General features: G+C 38.1%; 1 protein-coding gene across 1 annotated transcript in view; it reads left to right on the top strand.

The window, feature by feature from the left end:
• Nucleotides 1-19,793, top strand: part of VhaAC45 (Vacuolar H[+] ATPase AC45 accessory subunit) — a 235,691-nt gene that overhangs the window by 145,815 nt on the left and 70,083 nt on the right. The window contains exon 7 of the mRNA XM_090388204.1: nucleotides 1,028-1,102. Coding sequence (XP_090244330.1) covers nucleotides 1,028-1,102 — 75 coding nt within the window. The remainder of the gene's footprint in view (nucleotides 1-1,027; nucleotides 1,103-19,793) is intronic.

Here is a 19,793-nt window from a genome sequence, read left to right as displayed (position 1 = left end):
TCTCTATCACACAGTATGTTCGAATTAATATTGATCGAGATCAGTGAGCGGTACGATAGAGTACTGCGAGAATCGCTTAAATTTTAGCTGGGCAGTCAGTTAAATTCACTGGGCGGTGCACCCATTCGATAGGTCCTGGGGAGAATGTGACATTAGTCCATGAAGAGCAGTGTCCATTAATAACAACTTTGTCTTCTCCCAACCAGCCATAACTTGTGCATAGCAATGACTTGCCCTTAATGCCACACTGCTCCAATTTATCAGCAGTCTTTTATGTGCAACAGTATCAGAAGCTTTCCTGAAATTCAAGTTTATGATGTCAAAATTATTTTTTATATTGTTTCTGTATCATGGTATCTAGTCAGATTGGTAAGACAAGATTACCCCTTAAGAAATGCATGCTGTGTGACTGCAGTATAATTGCATTCCTCTCTAGATGGTCCTGCATCACTTCTTTAACCAGTGACTCCATTATTTTCCCTAGAACAAGTTAACTAACAGGTCTGTAATTACTCAAGTCACCCTTTGATCACCCCCCCCCCCTTTGTGAATTGGGGATACATTTGCACATCTTCAATCTGCAGTGATATCCCCTGAATCCAAAGATGCTCTCATGATTATGGCTAAGGGTTTGCTTATTTTCTTTCTAGCCTCCCTTAATATAATTGGATAGATCCCGTCCACCTTAAGTGCTTTTTTTGTTTCACTTCAACAATTTCTTTTTCACTTTCCTCTCAGTTTTAACAAAATTATTTAGCTTGCTATTAGAATTTGATAAACTTCTGGCATTGCCTCCCCTAAAGAATTCCTCATGTATGAATGTAAATGCAAATACTTATTTGGTTTGTAAGTTGTAGGCCCTTCTTTCTGACTTTCCCTTGTATTTTGTTTTTGATTATTTTTAAATATCAAGTTTTCTTTACATTTTTCCCCCCTTTAATTTATCATTTAATTCACTCCATTAATTTCTCCTCTGTAACCTTTTTCTTTTCTAATATTAGTTTAAATGTATGTTCTGTATTTTTAGGTTAGTATTAGAATTCCAGAATGTACAGGGAAACTCAACTAATGGTGAACTGGAATCCAGTAATATACAAATTAAGTAAGTTATGAATTTTTTCTTTGAAAACTTTCAATTTCAAAAGTGATTATTAACAATTCTGATGCATGTGATTGATTCACTTATAGTTATTCTGAAGTTGTAATTGTTATTAACTAAAAGCAGAATAGAAAAATTAATGCAAACCATTCAGAAGTTTTTTTTTTTTTTTAAGTTTGGAACATGATGAGTTATGCTAAAAATAAAATAAATGATTTATAATAATTTTAATAAAAAAATTCATAATCTAAATACTGCATCAGTATAATAAAGAAGTATGGTACTATATCAGTGTAGGTAAACAATGGCTGAAATAATTTTAGAAAATAAACAACTCTTGTGTTATACTTTACTGTTGGAACTGTCTGGGGATGCTGGCGTCCAGTGATAGTGACAGCTATTGGTCTTTTGGCTATTTAGAAATGATGCATTTTTCACCCTTTGGCACAAGGTATCTAAATAAGACTACCTGCTGTCTGATGATGAAACTCAATAGTTCTGTAACTGGTTATGGCAGTGCCTTTGAGTTTTTAGTGGATAACAGATTCACCTACTGGGTGATGGGTGTTATTTGATTAAAAGTGATATTAGTTACTTTAACTCATGAATAATAGTTGTCATTTCTAAAGAGCCAAAACACTGTTATTGAAGGAACAACAGCACCCCCCCCCAGCAGTTCCAACAAAAAAAATGTAATGCAAAGGTAGCATTATTTTCTAAAGCTGTTTCAACTAAAATCCTCAATTAACGCAATTAATTCATCCCACGAGTGCATTGTGCAAAATGGAAACACATTAATCGAATATAATAATCAATAGGAAAAATTATAATTGGTCCTTGACCTTCATGAATGTCCATAAAGAATTTTAAAAATACCTTTTAAATAACTTTTTAACTGTATACCATGAAAAAAGATAATGAAAATAATTATGGAATTAAATGTTTATTGTGTAAAACAGTGGTTCCCGAACTGTGCACCATGGAATATTTTAAATTTTCGAGGGAAACACAGCGATACTCGACATCTGTCGGACACCGTGCGAACTACTAGCTTGAGGTAGTTCACAGTTTCAACATTTCTTATTAAGTTGTTTGGACCTAACTGCTTAATAAACGGAACTGTTAGGTATTTCTTTTGGTCTAGGTGCACCGTGAAAAAATTACTGAGACACCAAGGGCTCCATGAACCGAGAAAGTTGGGGAACCTCTGACATAAAATACACAATGAGGAAACAATTTGTTATGGAAATATTTGAACAGTGTTGATTTCCTCTTTTCATCAATCAATTTCTGATAGCCGATAACAATCTTTTCTGGGCCCTGGCAAAATAAATATCGCAAAGAACCTCAAACCTTTTGTTTGAAGTTCTCTGCGATACGAAAAATTTCATCTAGTTCTTTTACCGTTATCTCCTTCGTGGTAACATTTTCATCTGGCTCATTTAAAAATTAGAATTTTTAAATGCAAGTCTGCATTGACTTTATTAGCAGGAGACAAACAAGTAACACATCTTTTTCTGATGGCTGATGGAACACACTGAGGCAGGCAGCAGGAAAACGTTTGTTTATTGCCCGTCTGACGTGTGGTAAGCTAAATGCACGATTCAAATATTTTTTACTTATCACATAAAAAAAAAAGTTGGGTTAACTTGAAATTTGCATCGTGAAAAGTGGTATAATTTTTTCAAATAGCAGTAACTGAAAAATGTGTTAATTGAACTCGCATTATGCAAGGCTTGGCTGTACAGTATAATTTAAAATTTGGCGGCTGTGGACAAAATATAATTACCCAGCACTACAATCTGAAAACATCTACCAATAAGCACTTAATTTATGTCTAAATCATCTAGTTTGAAAGAGACTGATTATATGTAATTTGTAAAAGTAGTTATTATTATAAGTTAATGTATAGCAATTTGGTAATTCTTAATAGAAAAAGTGTGACTGGTAATGAAGTATCATATACAGTAAACTCCTTTTATATGTTGACAGCTGCTGTTAGCATATAAAGTGCTATCCTGCTTTTAATGCCCTATTTTTCTGTCCATGTGGTCAATCCTATGAAGTCCCATGAATTCTTTTTTACATCTGTATTTTCCCATTTATTTTGCTTAGATTACAATAAGGAACAAATCCAAATCTTTCCTTAAAATCAGAAGGAAGGATATTAAATACTTTTAAGTATCCTTTCCTTTTGAATTTTAGTTTTGGGAAAAGGATGATAGAGACCGAATTCTAGAAATCACTTAAAGTGAATTTTGTTTACTTCATAAAAATCATTCCCAGTGCAGGTGACATGATGCGGCATTTATTTCTTGCTTGAAGCTTTGAAGGCGTTTGCGATTCAGTGTGTTTACATTTATTGGTGCATTTGCACCCTCTCCTTGTTTTGTTTTTTTTATTCAGCTTTGTTTGGCCATTGCTAATGTACACTTTCCTTGCTAATGTACAGTATCTTTTGTATGTGTATTCAACAAGGCTGGCGCATAATGGCCTATAGCTGCCGTTGCGCCATAAAACAACAACAACAATCCAACAAGGCATTAGTAAATATCAGTAATTACAGCATTATTATTATTATTACTCTTATATTATTTCTTCCTGATTGGGGGTCCACCCCATGATGATTATTGCTACCAAGTACACAGGGTGGTTGTTCGGTCTATATTATAGACCGAACAACCACACACAACTAAACAATAGACAATGCAAAGTTTTAGAGATCTTCAAGTACCGTGTAATAATAGACTAGTAAAGGATAGCGAATGCTTAGATAGCGGTACTCACCTTGAATTAATCTGCGATGGCTTACTTAGGCAGCGTGGTTAATATTTAGATTAAATTGTTAAGTTGAATAAAATTAAAAGGGGGGAATAGGTAAGTGTTGACTGAGTTAAAATAGGTGCAAGGAAACAGAAGCGTACACATCCAATCCTTGGTTGTCATTGAAGTAAAGAAGCAAAAGAATAATTGAAAACTAAATAGGTGAATACGGTGAAGCCAATAGTCGTTACAGGGACTTTCGTTGGTTAAAACGTCTTCGGTTGGCAGTGTGTGGAGAGTGAATGCACACTAAACATCAGCGTAGTCCTCCCTTACCACAATGAACTTGTAGGACAGTTCCACCGTCTATTTAACGACACTGATATCTCCCTTGTTTCCCCCCCCCCATTGACTCTGCCATGTCCGTCATTAAACTAAAATCCAGCTACAGAATATTTCAATATGAAGCCCTAGCTATTGAATGGTACTGGCACTACTCAAACATTAAAATTCTAAATTCCAAACTCCCCTTCGTTGTTGTTTGTTATTTTGTTTTTAGGAGCATTAGCAACTAAGGCCATATTGCTCCGGGAATATGCGGTGGTCATTCCCTGACCTTTCCGCATCCTCCGTATTTGGTGGTAACGGGCTCGAACCCCGGTCTGATCAAGAAGCGTGTGCTATGCACTGCTGCTCCTTCCCACCTGGCTACGAAGGCGCCACAAACTCCCCTTCAATCTTTCCCCAATTTGGAACCTCTCTTGATTAAAGTTCCCACATGTCAAAAAAAGGCATCACGAGAATATAATTTATTTCTTAAATACCATGCACGTTCACTCTCCACACGTTGCCAACTGAAGACGTTTTAACCAACGAAAGTCCCCGTAATGACTATTGGCTTCACCGTATTCACCTATTTAGTTTTCAATTATTCTTTTGCTTCTTTACTTCAATGATGCCTGCCTGGCAACCCAAAGGCTGCGGGTACGATTCCCGCCTCGGGCCTGGATCAAAGTACAGTAAACCCCCGCTATTTGCGGTCGCTGATCTAATATAAAATGAAACCTAAAAAAATGTGAATTTTAAAGCGCCGTGAACATTTTCTGCCATAAAAAAACACGGGCGTGGCTAAAATTATCTTTCCTGGTCAAAACAGCGCTCAGTGGGTCGGGGGGGGGGGTGACAAAATCGCAAGTGTGGATGTTTCTTGCTAATCCTTGTTCAGTATGTGTTATGCGCTTGCCATGGAAGGTTTCATCGTTTGCTTTTAATTTATATGTTTATAAATTGAATAAATTTATCAATTTATTAATTGATATGCTTACAAAATTGATAAATCTACCATTTTGCAATGTAAAATAGACTTTTTCGAGTGTGTTAACGGAAGAAAGTGACTTTATTTGGACAAATTCTTTCTAACCCGTACAAAAATATGGCTACGAATAACAAGGGAAATGTGAAAATATCTAAGAAAGTGATGACATTGGCGAATAAAATTGAGTTATTAGACAAAATTTCTAATGGTGAAAGTGTCTCCTCAGTGGCAAAACAATATAAAATCAATGAGTCAATGGTACGATCAATCAAAAAATCAGAAGAAAAAATCCTCCGTAGTGTCGGTGAAAACGCGCTAATTGCTTCAAAAATTTTCTCTGTAACTCGTGATGTTAAATTAGAAAAAGCTTTAAATCTGTGGATAGAAGACCGAACTCAAAATAAAATTCCCCTTTTCGTCATTCGTGAAAGGCAAAAACACCTTTATCAACACTTTAGCAAAACTGGTGATAGAACTGGCGGAATAAGTTTTTTAGCTAAAGCAAAAGCGCTGGATTGAAAGATTTGTTTGAAATTTCTAATAAATATTACATTTAATATTAAATTGTTTCTTATTTTCATTTCGATGCCTTATGCTTGCATTTCACTATGTACTGTCTATGTACATAGTCATATTATGAAGGTACATATAATACATACATAGACAAAATTTTAGACTAGTTTTTCTTATATATTTCATGCTTTGGAACGGAACCCCTTTATTACTATGGGAGCCATAACTCAGTATTCAAGGCATTTCTCAGGAACGTAACCCCCGCGAATAGCGGCGGTTTACTGTACTGCAAAAACCTTGGGAGGTGCATTATGGCCACAGAAGCCTATGCACCAACAACTACCAAAAAAAAAAAAAAAAAACCCCTTCAATGACAACCAAGGATTGGATGTGTATGCTTCTGTTTCCTTGTGCCTATTTCCCCCCCCCCTTTTAATTTTATTCAGCCTAAATATTAAACCCGCTGCCTAAGCAAGCCATCGCAGATTAATTCAAGGTGAGTGCCGCTATCTAAGCACTATCCTTTACTAGTCTAAACAATAGACTTAATTCAGTCTATTTGGTGTTACTGTTGGACGAGGAACTCTCTGACTGTCCTACAGATGTTCAGGATTGCGACTCTTGAGTTCCTTGTAGGTATTCTCTGGGAGACCTAGTCCTGCTAGTCTGTTATGTAGGATCTTTTTCACTATACCAATAGTTGACACGATGATTGGGATGGTCGTTGCATATGCCACATCTCTTTGATCTCTAGTCTTAGTTTTGTGTACTTCCTGATTTTCTCATTATGGGTTTTCTGGAGGTTGCCAGTGTTGGGCACCGCTGTCAGTCAGATAGGTAGACTTTTCCTTCTTGTCGACAAGGAATATGTACGGTCTGTAATGTGCGATTGTCTTGTCTGTTATTATCGGTGTGGTCCCAGTACAGCTTGTGGGTTGGGGTCTCTAATACTGCCTGGGGTTTGTACTTGTAGTATGGTACACTTTCTGTGATCAACTGGTATTTCCTTGCCAGATTCTGATGTATTATCCTGGCTACCTGGTCGTGTCTATGAGTGTACTCAGTCTGGGTGATCGCCTTGCATCCCACAGTGATGTGTTGGATCATGTCAGATGATACATGCCACACCGGGCTCCTTGGAGATGTATTTTCTGTAGTTTCTGATATTGATTACCTGGTCTTTGATGGCAAGCATGACTCCTTCAGTCTCAGGGAAGAGTGTCTCACTCGTGAGCCATGCATTGGAAGCCATTTTATCTATGTGATCTTGATGGAGGTCATTGTAGTTTCTGTTTTGTTTGTGCCATCTGGGTGGGAGGGGATTCCTTGCTTAGGTTGAGTGGGATATGCCACTTGTCTATCTTCCTTATGCCCTAATGGAGTGATGTGTTTTCTGGAGTAATCCTTTAGGTTAGCTATCGCTGTTTCCTGTTGCTTGATGAGGTCTGTCAGGCTCCTTCATCCCCCTTTCCGAGCTATTGTCAGTCTCTCCATGGCTGACTTTGGTTGGTGTTGGGGGGGGCGTTGGTGTTGGTGTTGGGTCATCATTGTCCTCATCTTTCTCATGATATCCTCCAGCTCGGTAGTCCAATCTATGATCCCGAAGGAGTATGTTAGCACTGGGACGATGTAGGTGTTTATGGCTTTAAATGTATTCCCTCTGTTCAGCGTTGCTTTCAGCAGGCTTTCTGAGTCTCTGGTGGTATTTTTTGGTCAGGCTGGCATTGATTTCCTTGTGCTGTAACTGCTGAGCCTGCATCATCCCCAGGTATTTGTAGGACGCTCCCTCTGTCATGGCTTTGATGTCTTTACCATTCAGCAGCTGGTAGTTTCAGCTGACTAATTTTCCCTGGTGCAATCCATGGGTCTTGCATTTGTCTAGACCAAATTCCATCCTGATATCATTGCCGAATTCTTCGGTGATCTGGAGTAGTTGCTGGAGGTGCTTCTCAGTTCCCGCATAGAGCTTGATGTCATCCATGTACATCAGGTGGGTTAGGGTGTACAGGTTTTTCCTTCCTTCTTTGAGGTTATATCCATACTTGCTGCTGTGATTCTGTCTAGTACTGGACAACAGGTCGAGTGCTAGACAGAATCACAGTGGGCTCAGGGCACCTCTTTGAAAGATTCTTCGCCTGATGGGGATCGGTCTGCTTGTGATATTCTCCACCTTAATGGTGGTACTCCATTTTGTCATCGTTGCTTCTAGGAAGTTTGTCACTATTGGATTGACTTTGCAGATCTTCAACGTCTCTATTAGCCAGCTATGAGGCATGGAGTTGAAGGCCTTACAGTCTTGCTCTATAACTGTGGCATCTATGGTTAAATGCTCCTTGCATCCTTTGCTCATCCTTTCTGCTGTTCGGTCATTATGTTTTGGCTCTCCAAATAGTCTGATACCTTCTTAGTTATACAGCTGGTCATAATCTTGTACATTGTTGGGAGACAGGTGATTGGCTTGTATTTCCCCTGGTTTCTTGTATCTTGGTTTTTAGGCTTCTGGTCTCCTATATGTGGTTCCTTGAGTGAGAAACTTTGGGATTGCCTCTGGATGCCTTATCATTCGGGTGAACTGCTCTGCTAGGTGCTTGTGTGTGCAAGTGAGCTTGGCGCCTCCGTAGCCAGGTGGGAAGGAGCAGCAGTGCGTAGCACACGCTTCTTGATTAGACCGGGGTTCGAGCCCGTCACCACCAAATAATGAGGATGCGGAAAGGTCAGGGAATGACCACCGCATATTCCCGGAGCAATATGGCCTTAGTTGCTAATGCTCCTAAAAAAAAAAAAAAAAAAAAACCAAGCAAGTGAGCTTCTTGTACCAGTAGTTGTGGACGTTATCTATTCCTGGGGTTTGCCAGTCGTGGGTGGAAGTTCCTAATCAACTGTTTTACTTCTTCTTCCCAAATCTCCTACTCACTCATGTCTTGTACGTACTTGGCTTTCTTCCATTCTAGTTCTATCCAGGGGAGGGACTCGGCTGTTATGACTTACTTCATTGCTCCATATGTTGCCCCAGAGCTCCTCGATTGTCTTCTGCTCTGGTGGTCCATTTACATCTTTTCAGAGACTCCTGTAGAAGTCTCTTTTGTCCTCAGCGAAGATTTGATTGTTTATTTTTCTCTGGAAGCACTCTTTGTATCTACATAGTCTCTTGAATATGTCCTAGTCTCTGATTTTTGGTCTCATGTTTCTGTGAACACTGTCTGTCTCGAGGACAGCTTCACTTTTCCAATCAATTTCTTACTCCTGTTACCCCATTGGTACTGGGTCAATTTGCCTATCTTGACTCGTAATTCGTCCATTTTCTGCTGAAGTCTTCTTTCCTATGTTCGTGGTTTCTTCTTTTTTTGTTTCCTCTGCAGCTGGTCTCTTTCTCGCTTCTCTTCTATTAATCCTGGTGGCTGCTATGGCAGCACAGTATATGGCTGTGTGGATGGCCTCCGGTGTTGCAGCATTGTCAGTATTATTGAGGTGGTCTGTGACTCTTGAGAAGATTCTATTGGGTCCCTTCTTCGGTATCACATGGGTCTTTGTGGGGTCCATTCCTTCGAATTCTGTTATGACCTTCTTCCACTTGTCTTCTATTCTGGATATCATGATCTTGTTCTTCCACTTGAGCTGCCTGGGTTGTATTTCTTCTTACTCTTCCTCCTCTGGTTCTGTCCATATTCTTTGTTCTTTGTAGTTGATCACTAACGTCCTGCTTGATTTTTTCCAAGATTGCAGGAGCTATCAGGTTCTTCGTGATGATGGTCTTCTGGTCCACTAGGGCCGACCGGGCTAGCCGGGTGGGTAAAGTGCCTGCCTGGCAACCCAAAGGTCGTGGGTCCGAATCCCGCCTCAGGCTTGGATCAGACTACAAAAATCCAAAAACCTTGGGAGGTGCAATATGGCCACAGAAGCCGATGCACTAACAAAAAAAAAAAAAAATCAGTCTCTAGCTTTGTTATCTCATAGTATTCACGCATGATGTATGTATTCATTTCGATGCTCCACTTCATGCATTGGTGTTTTCTTCCTTCCTGGGTGGTCACTAGCAGTTGTGCAAGAAGCACTTCCAGTTGGTGGAGCTGAATGGTCTTGCCTTTCTCTTGTGGTAGCATACAGGGGACAGCACCACTTGCTCCAATGTCTTCCTTGGGAGACTGTCTCCGGCTTTTTGAACCAACCCCTCTGCCTAAGGCTTGAATGCAAGTGACTTTAACCTGTGCCACACTTGATTCAGAATGAATATTTTTTTCTCTTTGACATCCTGCTATGGAGGTGGACTTGTTTAGCTTCGGCTTACGTCCAGTGGTAGTATTAGATCTTGGGAGTGACACCAGATGGCGCCACAATCGACCATAGCCGTCACTCCGACTTTGGGGAAGATAGGTCTGTTTGAGCAACTTTCACACTGTTTTTATTTTATTATTATTAATTATTTTATTTTTATTATAATTTATTACTATTATTATTATACCGATTTGCCAGCGTGATGGAACCACATTTGCTTTCGCCAAGGTGGGACTCGAGCCCGGGTCCATCAGGCTGGTAATCCAGTGTCGTAACCACTGGTCCATCGTGCCCAGTGGTGAGCTTTAGTGGACTCACGAGAGCCCATTGTTGAGACGACCATTTATTTTACAAATGAAATCCTGAATTCAATTGAATATCCAGAGCCGAAACTACGGCGAGCCGAGCGGGACCCCATTCCCAGCATTTTAACGGCGCAATCGATCAGTTATGTATTTTAAAAATGCTCCATTTTTTTATTTAATTACAGTCGGACCTCTGTTTAACGAACTTCTTTATAGCAAATTTTTTTTGATTCCCTTTGGTAATTAAATTTAAATAATTTCCGTTGAACGAAGAAAATTTCCATGTAACGAACAGATTAGGAAAGACAACTGTGTATGCATTGTTCTCACCTCTGGCCTTTAGGCAATTTAGGTAATTAGAAAGTACGAATTAAGAGTGAAAGGGATTACAATTTCACAATGTTAGTGGTGTAGTAAAATATAGTAAAACCTATGCAGTCATATACCGAGAAGTCATGCTAGTGGACGGCAATTGTGGGTTGGAGGAATTATCCCTCTTTGTACAAACATTTTGAATTAGAAGTTAAATATTCTGGATTATTAAATCGACTTTTAAATTTGAAATTTCTTAACCATTTAGCACTAATGATCGACATCCTTTACTCCGACGAACGGGCATACATTTTTTGGAGAAGTGAGTGATCCTTGCCTTCCAGTAAATTTCTCCTGTCTATGTTTACATGGTCACAGTAGCTGAATATCCGTGGGATTCTGACATTTTCACTGTTTTCAAAGAACTAGTGAGAGTAGCAACATAGGCGGGGGGCAAGGATTAAGGCAACTAAGATATTATATAAACTTTATGAAGATGAAATGTTGGCAGATTTTGAAACTATGTCTAGCCCTTCACTGCGTAGAAAATGTTCTAAAATATAATGGCATACAGGCAGTAATTAAAAAAAAACAAACTGTATCACCAATCTCCAAAAAACTAGTGCGAATTAAGGATGATTGCTAAAGAACTTGATGTGGAGACTATAAAGATCGATCGTGTGTTCGGGCCACACTGAGTAGCTTGAGGACGGCAATTGTGGGTTGGAGGAATTATCCCTCTTTGTACAAACATTTTGAATTAGAAGTTAAATATTCTGGATTATTAAATCGACTTTTAAATTTGAAATTTCTTAACCATTTAGCACTAATGATCGACATCCTGCAGGAGCTCTCTTACTTTTCAGAAGCTTTACAGAATCATAGTGGTAAAAGCATATAAATTAATTATTCGAGCTATCAGTGCTATTGCTAATTTGAAAAATTCTGAAGGAAATTATGAAGCTATAATTGAGAGCATATTGAAGTTGAAAGAATTTGAAGGGATCAAAATCGAAAGTAAAAAAATTACCTCGTGACAAGTTATTAATGCAACAGGGTGATTTTAAATGAAATAAAGAAAATAACGATACCATTGAAAGACATTTTAAACATATACTACTCGAAATTGTGGAATGTGAAAGAACTTTCATCTCGGTTACAAGATGGTGAAAACCGAATAATATATTTAAGTTTTCTGATAAAATATACAATAAAAATTAATGATTTTAGAGATTTTGTTGAAGACAGTTTATCTTTAAAATCGAGTGAGATTCCTGTTTCAATTAAGAAAGCCAGAAATATCTTTGAAACCATTGCCATTAGCAGTGCTGAGTGAGCTTTCAGCGTGATGAATAATATTGAGACAGTTAAGCCCATTGCAGATTATGATGACCATACATCTAAATGGAAAACCATTGCTTCAATTTGATCTGGATCGTTACGTCAAATCATTCCTCTGTAATCATCGCTCAGCTATTGAGCAAAGCAGAAGTTGAAAATAAATATTAATAAAGAAGTAAATTCTATATGGCAATTTGTAGAATAAATTTTTCTTGAATATTTGTGAAATAATTTTTTTTTTTCACGTAATCTGTGATTTTTTTGTATAATTTTTATAGAAAGTTTGTTTTTTATGGTAATATTTGGTTCAATTCAATATTGTGGAATGCTTTGCGATAGTTTTTATGTTATTTGTGATATGAGAAATATTTCGTGTTATTTTTTATTCGCAATATTAAAATTTTGTATCCATTATATTTCCCTAGTTGTTATTAAAAAAAGACGAATAAAAAAGTTGCGCATGTGCCGAGCATGCGCATTAGATGGTTTATGCAAAACATCCTTCGCGTTTCTTTTAGGTATTTTGACTTGTATATATATTGATTACAAAATAAAAGAGCTTTTTTATTGTAAATATTTCTGATAGTCAAGATACAATGGATTTATGATAACTAAAGTAAGAGATCTATACTTGCGAGTGCAATATATCTAAATATCTCTGTGAAATAGTACCGATTGATGTACCGATCTTGCAGTTGAAGCGACATACGCAGCTGTTAGGGGAACCTAACAATGGAATGTAATGAAAATGCGAGAAGAAAAAAGAAATTGTTGACAAATATTTATATTGCTGCAATCATACTTACTGCAGTAGTAACTTCAGGAAGCATGATTGTGACATCATACTGTTCAAAAATTCTAAAAAGTTAGAATTCCAGACCCTGTCATATCCAGTTATCATCGTAAGGCGAGGCATGACTACCAGGTTTTTAAGTTTTTTTTTTTTTTTTTTTTTTTTTTAAGATAGACATAGGAACGTTTTGCCCATTTATTTATAAGCATGGTTAAGGGGGTAATAAGCCACATCTGTTTAACCCCCTAAATCCGCCCCTGACTCGAGTTATCATACCAGTCACGAAAAATGCGTCACGTGCTCTAATCACACTACTAGTAGTGCGAGCATGGGAAGTGCCTCGGGTGGAAGCTGCAGATGACGTCACTTCCGTGACCGATTAAATTTACTTGATAGAAAGTCTGTAAAACTGCGAGCCCATTGTTAAAATATCATAGCTCGCCATTGATCATGTCCCTTTTATTATTAATATTATCTCTCTATACATTAAAAAAGTTTTCCTCCTAGTGATATTTATTCGAGCCAATGGGAGAAGAGGGCAAGGCAGCTGTGTCACTACAAATGCAATTAATTATTGACAACTGCCTCCATAACATTCACCAACCACATACAGTGTTTTACTGTCTAACGTTTGATGCTCCATTGTAACGTTTTTTGAATATTAATGATATTGTATATTTGTATAATTTGTAAATATTTCAATTAAATATTTTAGTCCTGCTCTTTTGGATGCAACAATATTCCTCATGCATTATGGAACCCGAAGCAAAAGGCCTTTGGCTAAAATCTGTTATTTGGGTACCACTTGTCTCCGTAGCCAAGTGGTCAGGAGCGGGAGTGCAGTAGCACATGCTCTTTGAGTAGACCGGGGTTCAAGCCCCTGACTGCTGAATACGGTCGATCTGCCAACTCACACTGGACCAGCATGGCAATTATGGTCCATTTCCCTCAGCATGAATTGTTGAGGAGGTTTCCATCCTGCAGTGGGTTGATAATGGCTGCACTTTACTTTTTTTTTTTTTTTTTTTTTTGTCTCCGCGCATTGGGCATGGTCATAGAACGAAGTGATTGTATGGTTGAGTTCTGTGATTTGGTGAATATTGTAAATGCGTTTTGTTTCTGATTGTTTTGTGCTGTCGAGGGGGGGGTGCTTAGCTTAGGCAGGGTGGGTGTTATCTCCCCATCCCGCTGTTTTAAAATCGGAAAACGAGTTCCTGATTTTAAAACAGCAGCAAGTGGGGTATAAACACCCTACTCATGTCAACCTAGGAGGAAAGAGGAGTGGGGCTAAACAGTGACTGACACCTGCTAGTCACTGCCTTCTTCCTAACTTTTAGTCAAAGTATGGAGTTGGTACCCAAGATCTGAATTTTTACCAGGCACTTTTCCTAAGTGACCTATGCAAACGCAGTTAAATAATTACATAGTGATATTTATTCAACCATGAGATTGCTGCACAGTACAAATGCACAGGTAAATAATTACATAGGTCATTTCCTGATTAGATATCGATCAGTGTGTTTCGACAGGCGTGTCTTTTACATAGAAAAGTGTGCACAGAGGTTGGCGAGCAGGGGGCAGTGTCCCCTAGTTGTTATGATTATTATTATTAAAACATATTGTATTGTATTATTATTATTATTATTATTATTATTATTATTATTATTATTTATGTTAATACAACTTTATCAGCCGACCGGGCTAGCCGAGTGGGTCAAGTACCTGCCCGGCAACCCAAAGGTCGTGGGTTCGATTCCCGCCTCGGGCTTGGATCAAAGTACTGCAAAAACCTTGGGAGGTGCAATATGGCCACAGAAGCCGATGCGCCAACAACTACCAAATCAAAAAAAAAAAAAAAAAACAACTTTATCAAGTTTGTAATACCCAAGGTATGTTTAATTTAATTCAATAAATTGTTTCTTATATTTTATTTTCACTCAAGTTAATAGCGTAGCTTAATTTTTACGGTACTTTTGTATAATCTGCAGTTGATGCTTGAGATAGGATGGATACTAATTTGAATTTAAAATTGGGATTAATATGAATAAATGTAATTTTTAAACAGTTAAAATATGCCCAAGGAAATAGAAGTGCACATCTTCGTCCTTGGTTGTCATAGAATTTAAGGTTAAAAATGATTGAAACTATATCTATAAATCGAGGAGGCCAATAGCCATAACGAATTGGCTTTCGTAGTTAACGTCTTCAGTTGGCGATAGTGAGAAGGAAGTGAAACGCGTGTATTTAAAGGACTATGTTCCCGTGATGCTCTTTGATAAATGCGGGAATCTCAGGTGCATGAGATTCCAAACCGGAGAGAGGTTATAGGGTAATTTGGCATTTATTACGTTAAGATTAGAATGATGGCGAAACCATTCTATGATGAGGGCTTCATACTGAAAAAATTTTTAAAACTAGATTTCAATTTAATGATGGGGATGGCTGAATCAACTAAAGGAGTGTGATTGTGGGATGGTACATGTAGTGTGAGTTCTGTGTTTGATTGTTTATTGATTTTTATTTTCATTAACAGTATGCAAAAAAAAAAAAAGTCTAAAGAATCATACGTTTCATGGATGTTTTTTTCTCACTTGCTGCAAAATTAAAATAAGGTGGTTTTACTTATTCATTTTCTTTACTTATCAGTTTTGGATTTCAATTACCATAATTTTTAATTTTCATTTTACTTTTTAATCTTTATTGTAATCTAATTTAGCCAGAATTAACAAAATTAAGCAGTGAGTATATATTGAGAGTCTTTGTCAATCAATTCGGCCTTGGAGAGAATGTGCAAGGGTCATGGGGAAGAATTTTTCTCAGCGTGGTCTGTGCTTGTTAACAGGAGGAACTGTTCTTACAGGGATGGGATACACTTGAATAGCAGTGCAAGAATATTTGGTGATGCTGTCAAGGCAGTGATAAGTGAGTCAGAAAATTGCTAGCTTGGGGGGATACAGAGACCAATAGTTTAACTAGAGCCACTAGCAGAGGTGAAAGTGATTCTTGCATTGATACTATTAGTACTTGCAGAAGCCTGGAAAGCAAGGTATTTGGGATTTCAGGCCTTATGGGTCATCATGGAACATATTAATACACGAATATCATTAGCATCAGTTGAGGCATATGATGCAAGAAAGCAAGCTTATACAGCGTCAGCCAAAAAAAAAAAAAAAAAAAACTCCTCCCATTTCACCCATCCATTCACTTCAGATGTTTGTCTAGTTCAGATTTAAATTTATTTATGCTTTCAACAACAGACGGGAGTCTGTTCCAGTAATCAGCTACCTGCTGCTAAAGGCTAACTTCCGCACATCTGTTCTGCAACTGTCTTTCTTCAAATTTGATTACGAACCTTTCCTCGGATTTGTAATCTGAGCAAACGAAAGAATCTCATCAGCATTGAGCATGCTCAAACCATTCAGGGCATTATACACCTCAGTCATATCACCTTGCAGGTGCCTAGTCTCCAGATGCTGCAACTTGCAGTACTTAAGTCTTTTTGGGTAAGAGCACCCCTTTGTTCCTCTCACCAATCTTGTTGTTTTTACTCGTTCTAGCAACTCTACATCCTTCCTAAAATGAGGCCTCCAGACCTGTACACAGTACTCAAGGTGTGGACTGACCATTGCCTTATACAAAGCAATAATCACATTGTTTCTGCTAGCAAAATTCCTATATATCGTTGACAAAACCCTATGACCTGCTGTGGCAGCCCATCTGCACTGCTCAGAGAACTTCATATCTGACTACACAATCACTACCAGGTCTTTTTCATTCTCCACTTCCCTGAATTAGTACCACACAGTTGGTATGATACGCTGGGGTTAACTGCTACCCATATGCAGGTACTTTTCATTTGTCAACGTTAAACTTAATTTGCCACTCCTCAGCCCATCTGCTTGACTTTTCTAGATCCTGTTGCAGCAGCTTTCTGTCTTTACTGTCATTAACAACCTGCCAACCTTTGTATCATCTGCAGACTTTGACATTAAGCCTGATATACCTTCATCGATATCATTGATAAATACACAAAACAATAATTGACCAAGCACTGAACCCTGGGGGACTCCACTAATAACATTAGTCCATGAAGAGCAGTGTCTATTTATTACCACTCTCGTCTCCCACTCAACCATCCCTTTATCCATTATAGAACTTGCCCTTAATGCCATAACCCTCCAATTTGTTCAGCAATCTTCCATGCGCAATGGTATTCGTTCCTAGCGGGCGCTCGTCAAGCGGGGATTTATTTCCCACAGACATAATGTTAAAAATAGGGGTTATGTTATCAACAATGAAATTAGTTACCTAATTAGTTTGTTTAAACAATGATTGATTTGTCCAAAGAAATGAAAACGTACCTTTCAAATCAAGCAAATTATAATAATAGAAAAATTATTTATGACTTACAAATGTTAAAGAAAGTTTATTCTTCATCATCATCATCGACTAAATGCACACTTGTTGATCACTCAGTATTGGCTCGGCACTTGTTCGTTTGTTGCATAAGGAGTCGTCTTCTTCGGAAATGCTTCAAGAGGCGTTTGTTTCCAAGATAATCTTCTCTTTTAATTATAAATTTCATGATTGCATATGCATAAGCATTTTTTAATGGCACACACAAATTGCAACTAACACGATTCGTGTGGAGTAACAAGTTTATGAAGCTATAAAAAAAGGAATGAAGAGAAGATTCTGAAAATTTATTTGTTTTTTATACAATTGAAGATTTCATAAAAGGGAACACATTTCACCATAATAACTTAAAAACCCCACAGTATTCCAGCTATTGATATTATTCCAAATGCATTAGCATTAGCAGAGGCACACAATGAAAGAAAGCAAGCTTATGCAGCATCAGCCAAAAAAAAAAAAAAAAAATTCTCCCATTTCACCCCTCCATTCGTCCCAAATACCTGTCCAGTTTAGCCTTAAATTTATTTAGGCTATCAACTTCCACAACAAAGGATGGAAGTCTGTTCCACCAACCAACCAACCACCCGCTGGCTAAAGGCAAACTTCCGCACATCTGTTCTACATCTGTCTTTCCTCAATTTGAATTTATGCCCTCTCAGGTGATTATTCAGAGCAAGAAGAAGAATCCCATCAGCATTGAGCATGCTCAAACCATTCAAGGCTTTATACACCTCGATCAGATCACCTTGTAGATGCCTAGTCTCCAGACACTGTAATTTGTAAAACTTAAGCCTTTCTTCGTAAGAACAACCGTTTGTTCACTTCACTAATCTTTTTGCCCGTCTCTATACTCGTTCCAACAGCTCTACATCCTTTTTAAATGAGACCTCCAGACCTGTATACAGTACTCAAAGTGTGGCCTGACCATTGCCTTATACAAGGGGATCATCACCTTATCTTTGCTAGAAAAATTCCTGTATATCATTGACAAGACACCATGAGCTACTCGTGCAGACCATCTTCACTGCTCAGAAAACTTCATATCTGCCTGCATAATTACCCCAGGTCCTTTTTGTTATCTACCACTGTCAGTGTAGTACCACAGAATTGATACGTTACTATGAGATTACTGCTTCCCATATGTAGTACTTTACATTTGTCAATGTTAAACTTCATTTGCCACCTCTCATCCTATCTCCTCAACTTTTCTAGATCCTGTTGCAGCAGTGTACTGTCATTAGTGTCCTTAAAAACCTTTGTATTGTCTGCAAACTTGGACATTAAGCTTGATATACCATCATCAATATCATTTATAAATACAGAAAACAACAATGGACCCAACTTTGAACCCTAAGGGACTCCACTAATAACATTAGTCCATGATGAGCAGTGTCCACTCTGTCTTCTCCCATTCAACCATCCCTTTATCCATAACAGCAATTTGCCTCCAATACCACCCTGCTCCAATTTGTTCAGATGTCTTCCATGTGCAACAGTATCCAAAGTCTGTCTAAGATCCAAATATATGATATCAAATTTATTTCCTGCATCCAATACTTTTGTGACCACATTATAGTATCCAATCAAATTGGTCACACAAGACTTTCCCTTAACAAAACAACTGTGTCCGAGCTATAACTGAAGTCTTGTCTAGATGATCCTGCAGTGCTGCTTTAACCAGTGCCTCCGTTAATTTTCCTGGAACAGAAGGTAAACTAATAGGTCTATAATTACTTTTGTCGCTCTTTAAACCTCCTTTGTGAATTGGGGTCACATTTGCACATCTCCAGTCCATGGGAACCTCCCCTGAGTCCAAGTAAGCTGTCATAATTATGGCTAAAGGTTTGCTTAATTCCTTTGCCGCCTCCTGTAAAATAACTGGATAGATTCCATCCACCCCAGGTGCCTTTCTTGTGTTTATCTTCAACAATTTCTCCTCCACTTTATAAAGTCATCTAGCTCACTTCCAGAGTTTAACTCACCTCTGACATTTCCCTCCCTGAATAACTCCTAATGTGTGAATGTAGATGCAAAACATTTATTTAGTTTGTTAGCCACCCGAGCAGGATCATCAACAGTTCAACCATCAATATATTCAATGACCAATCTTATTCATCCCTTTCCTTCTAGAATTTACATAGGTAAAGATCTCTTTGTTGTTTTTCTTTGCATCCTTTGCCAAAGATTTCTCATAATCTATCTGCCTTTGCCTGCCTAATCTCCTTTGTGACTTTGTTACAGACCAGCTTATATCTATCATAGGCTTCCATGTCACCCATTAATATATATGTATTCCATGCATTTTTCTTCTCTGCCATATGTCTCATTAGTTCATCTGACATCCATTCAGGCCTAAACCTTGAACAATATTTCTTAGTTGGTATGTAAAGCCTAGTAGCTTCCAAGATAAATTTTTTGAATGCTTCCCATTTTGAATTTGCTGTTGTGGTTTCAGACCACCGTAGTCACCTTTATGAAAGCAAAAACCCTTCCCTTTACCCCTAATAGTAGTTATCTCTTTGAGTAAATCCCACTTCAGCACACTGTGATCACAGTGATAATCAGATCAAGAGTATTACTCCCTCTAGTTGCCTCCTGAACATGCTGCTGTAGAAAACAATCATCCAATAAATCCACAAAAACCTTGCTAGTGTGTGAGTGACC

This window comes from Mastigoproctus giganteus, chromosome 13 (assembly GCF_048544385.1).
Source record: "Mastigoproctus giganteus isolate SK-2022 chromosome 13, ASM4854438v1, whole genome shotgun sequence".
Lineage (NCBI taxonomy): Eukaryota > Metazoa > Arthropoda > Arachnida > Uropygi > Thelyphonidae > Mastigoproctus > Mastigoproctus giganteus.
The sequence above is the reverse complement of the archived record's forward strand: the minus strand, read 5'-3'. Positions and strand labels throughout refer to the sequence as shown.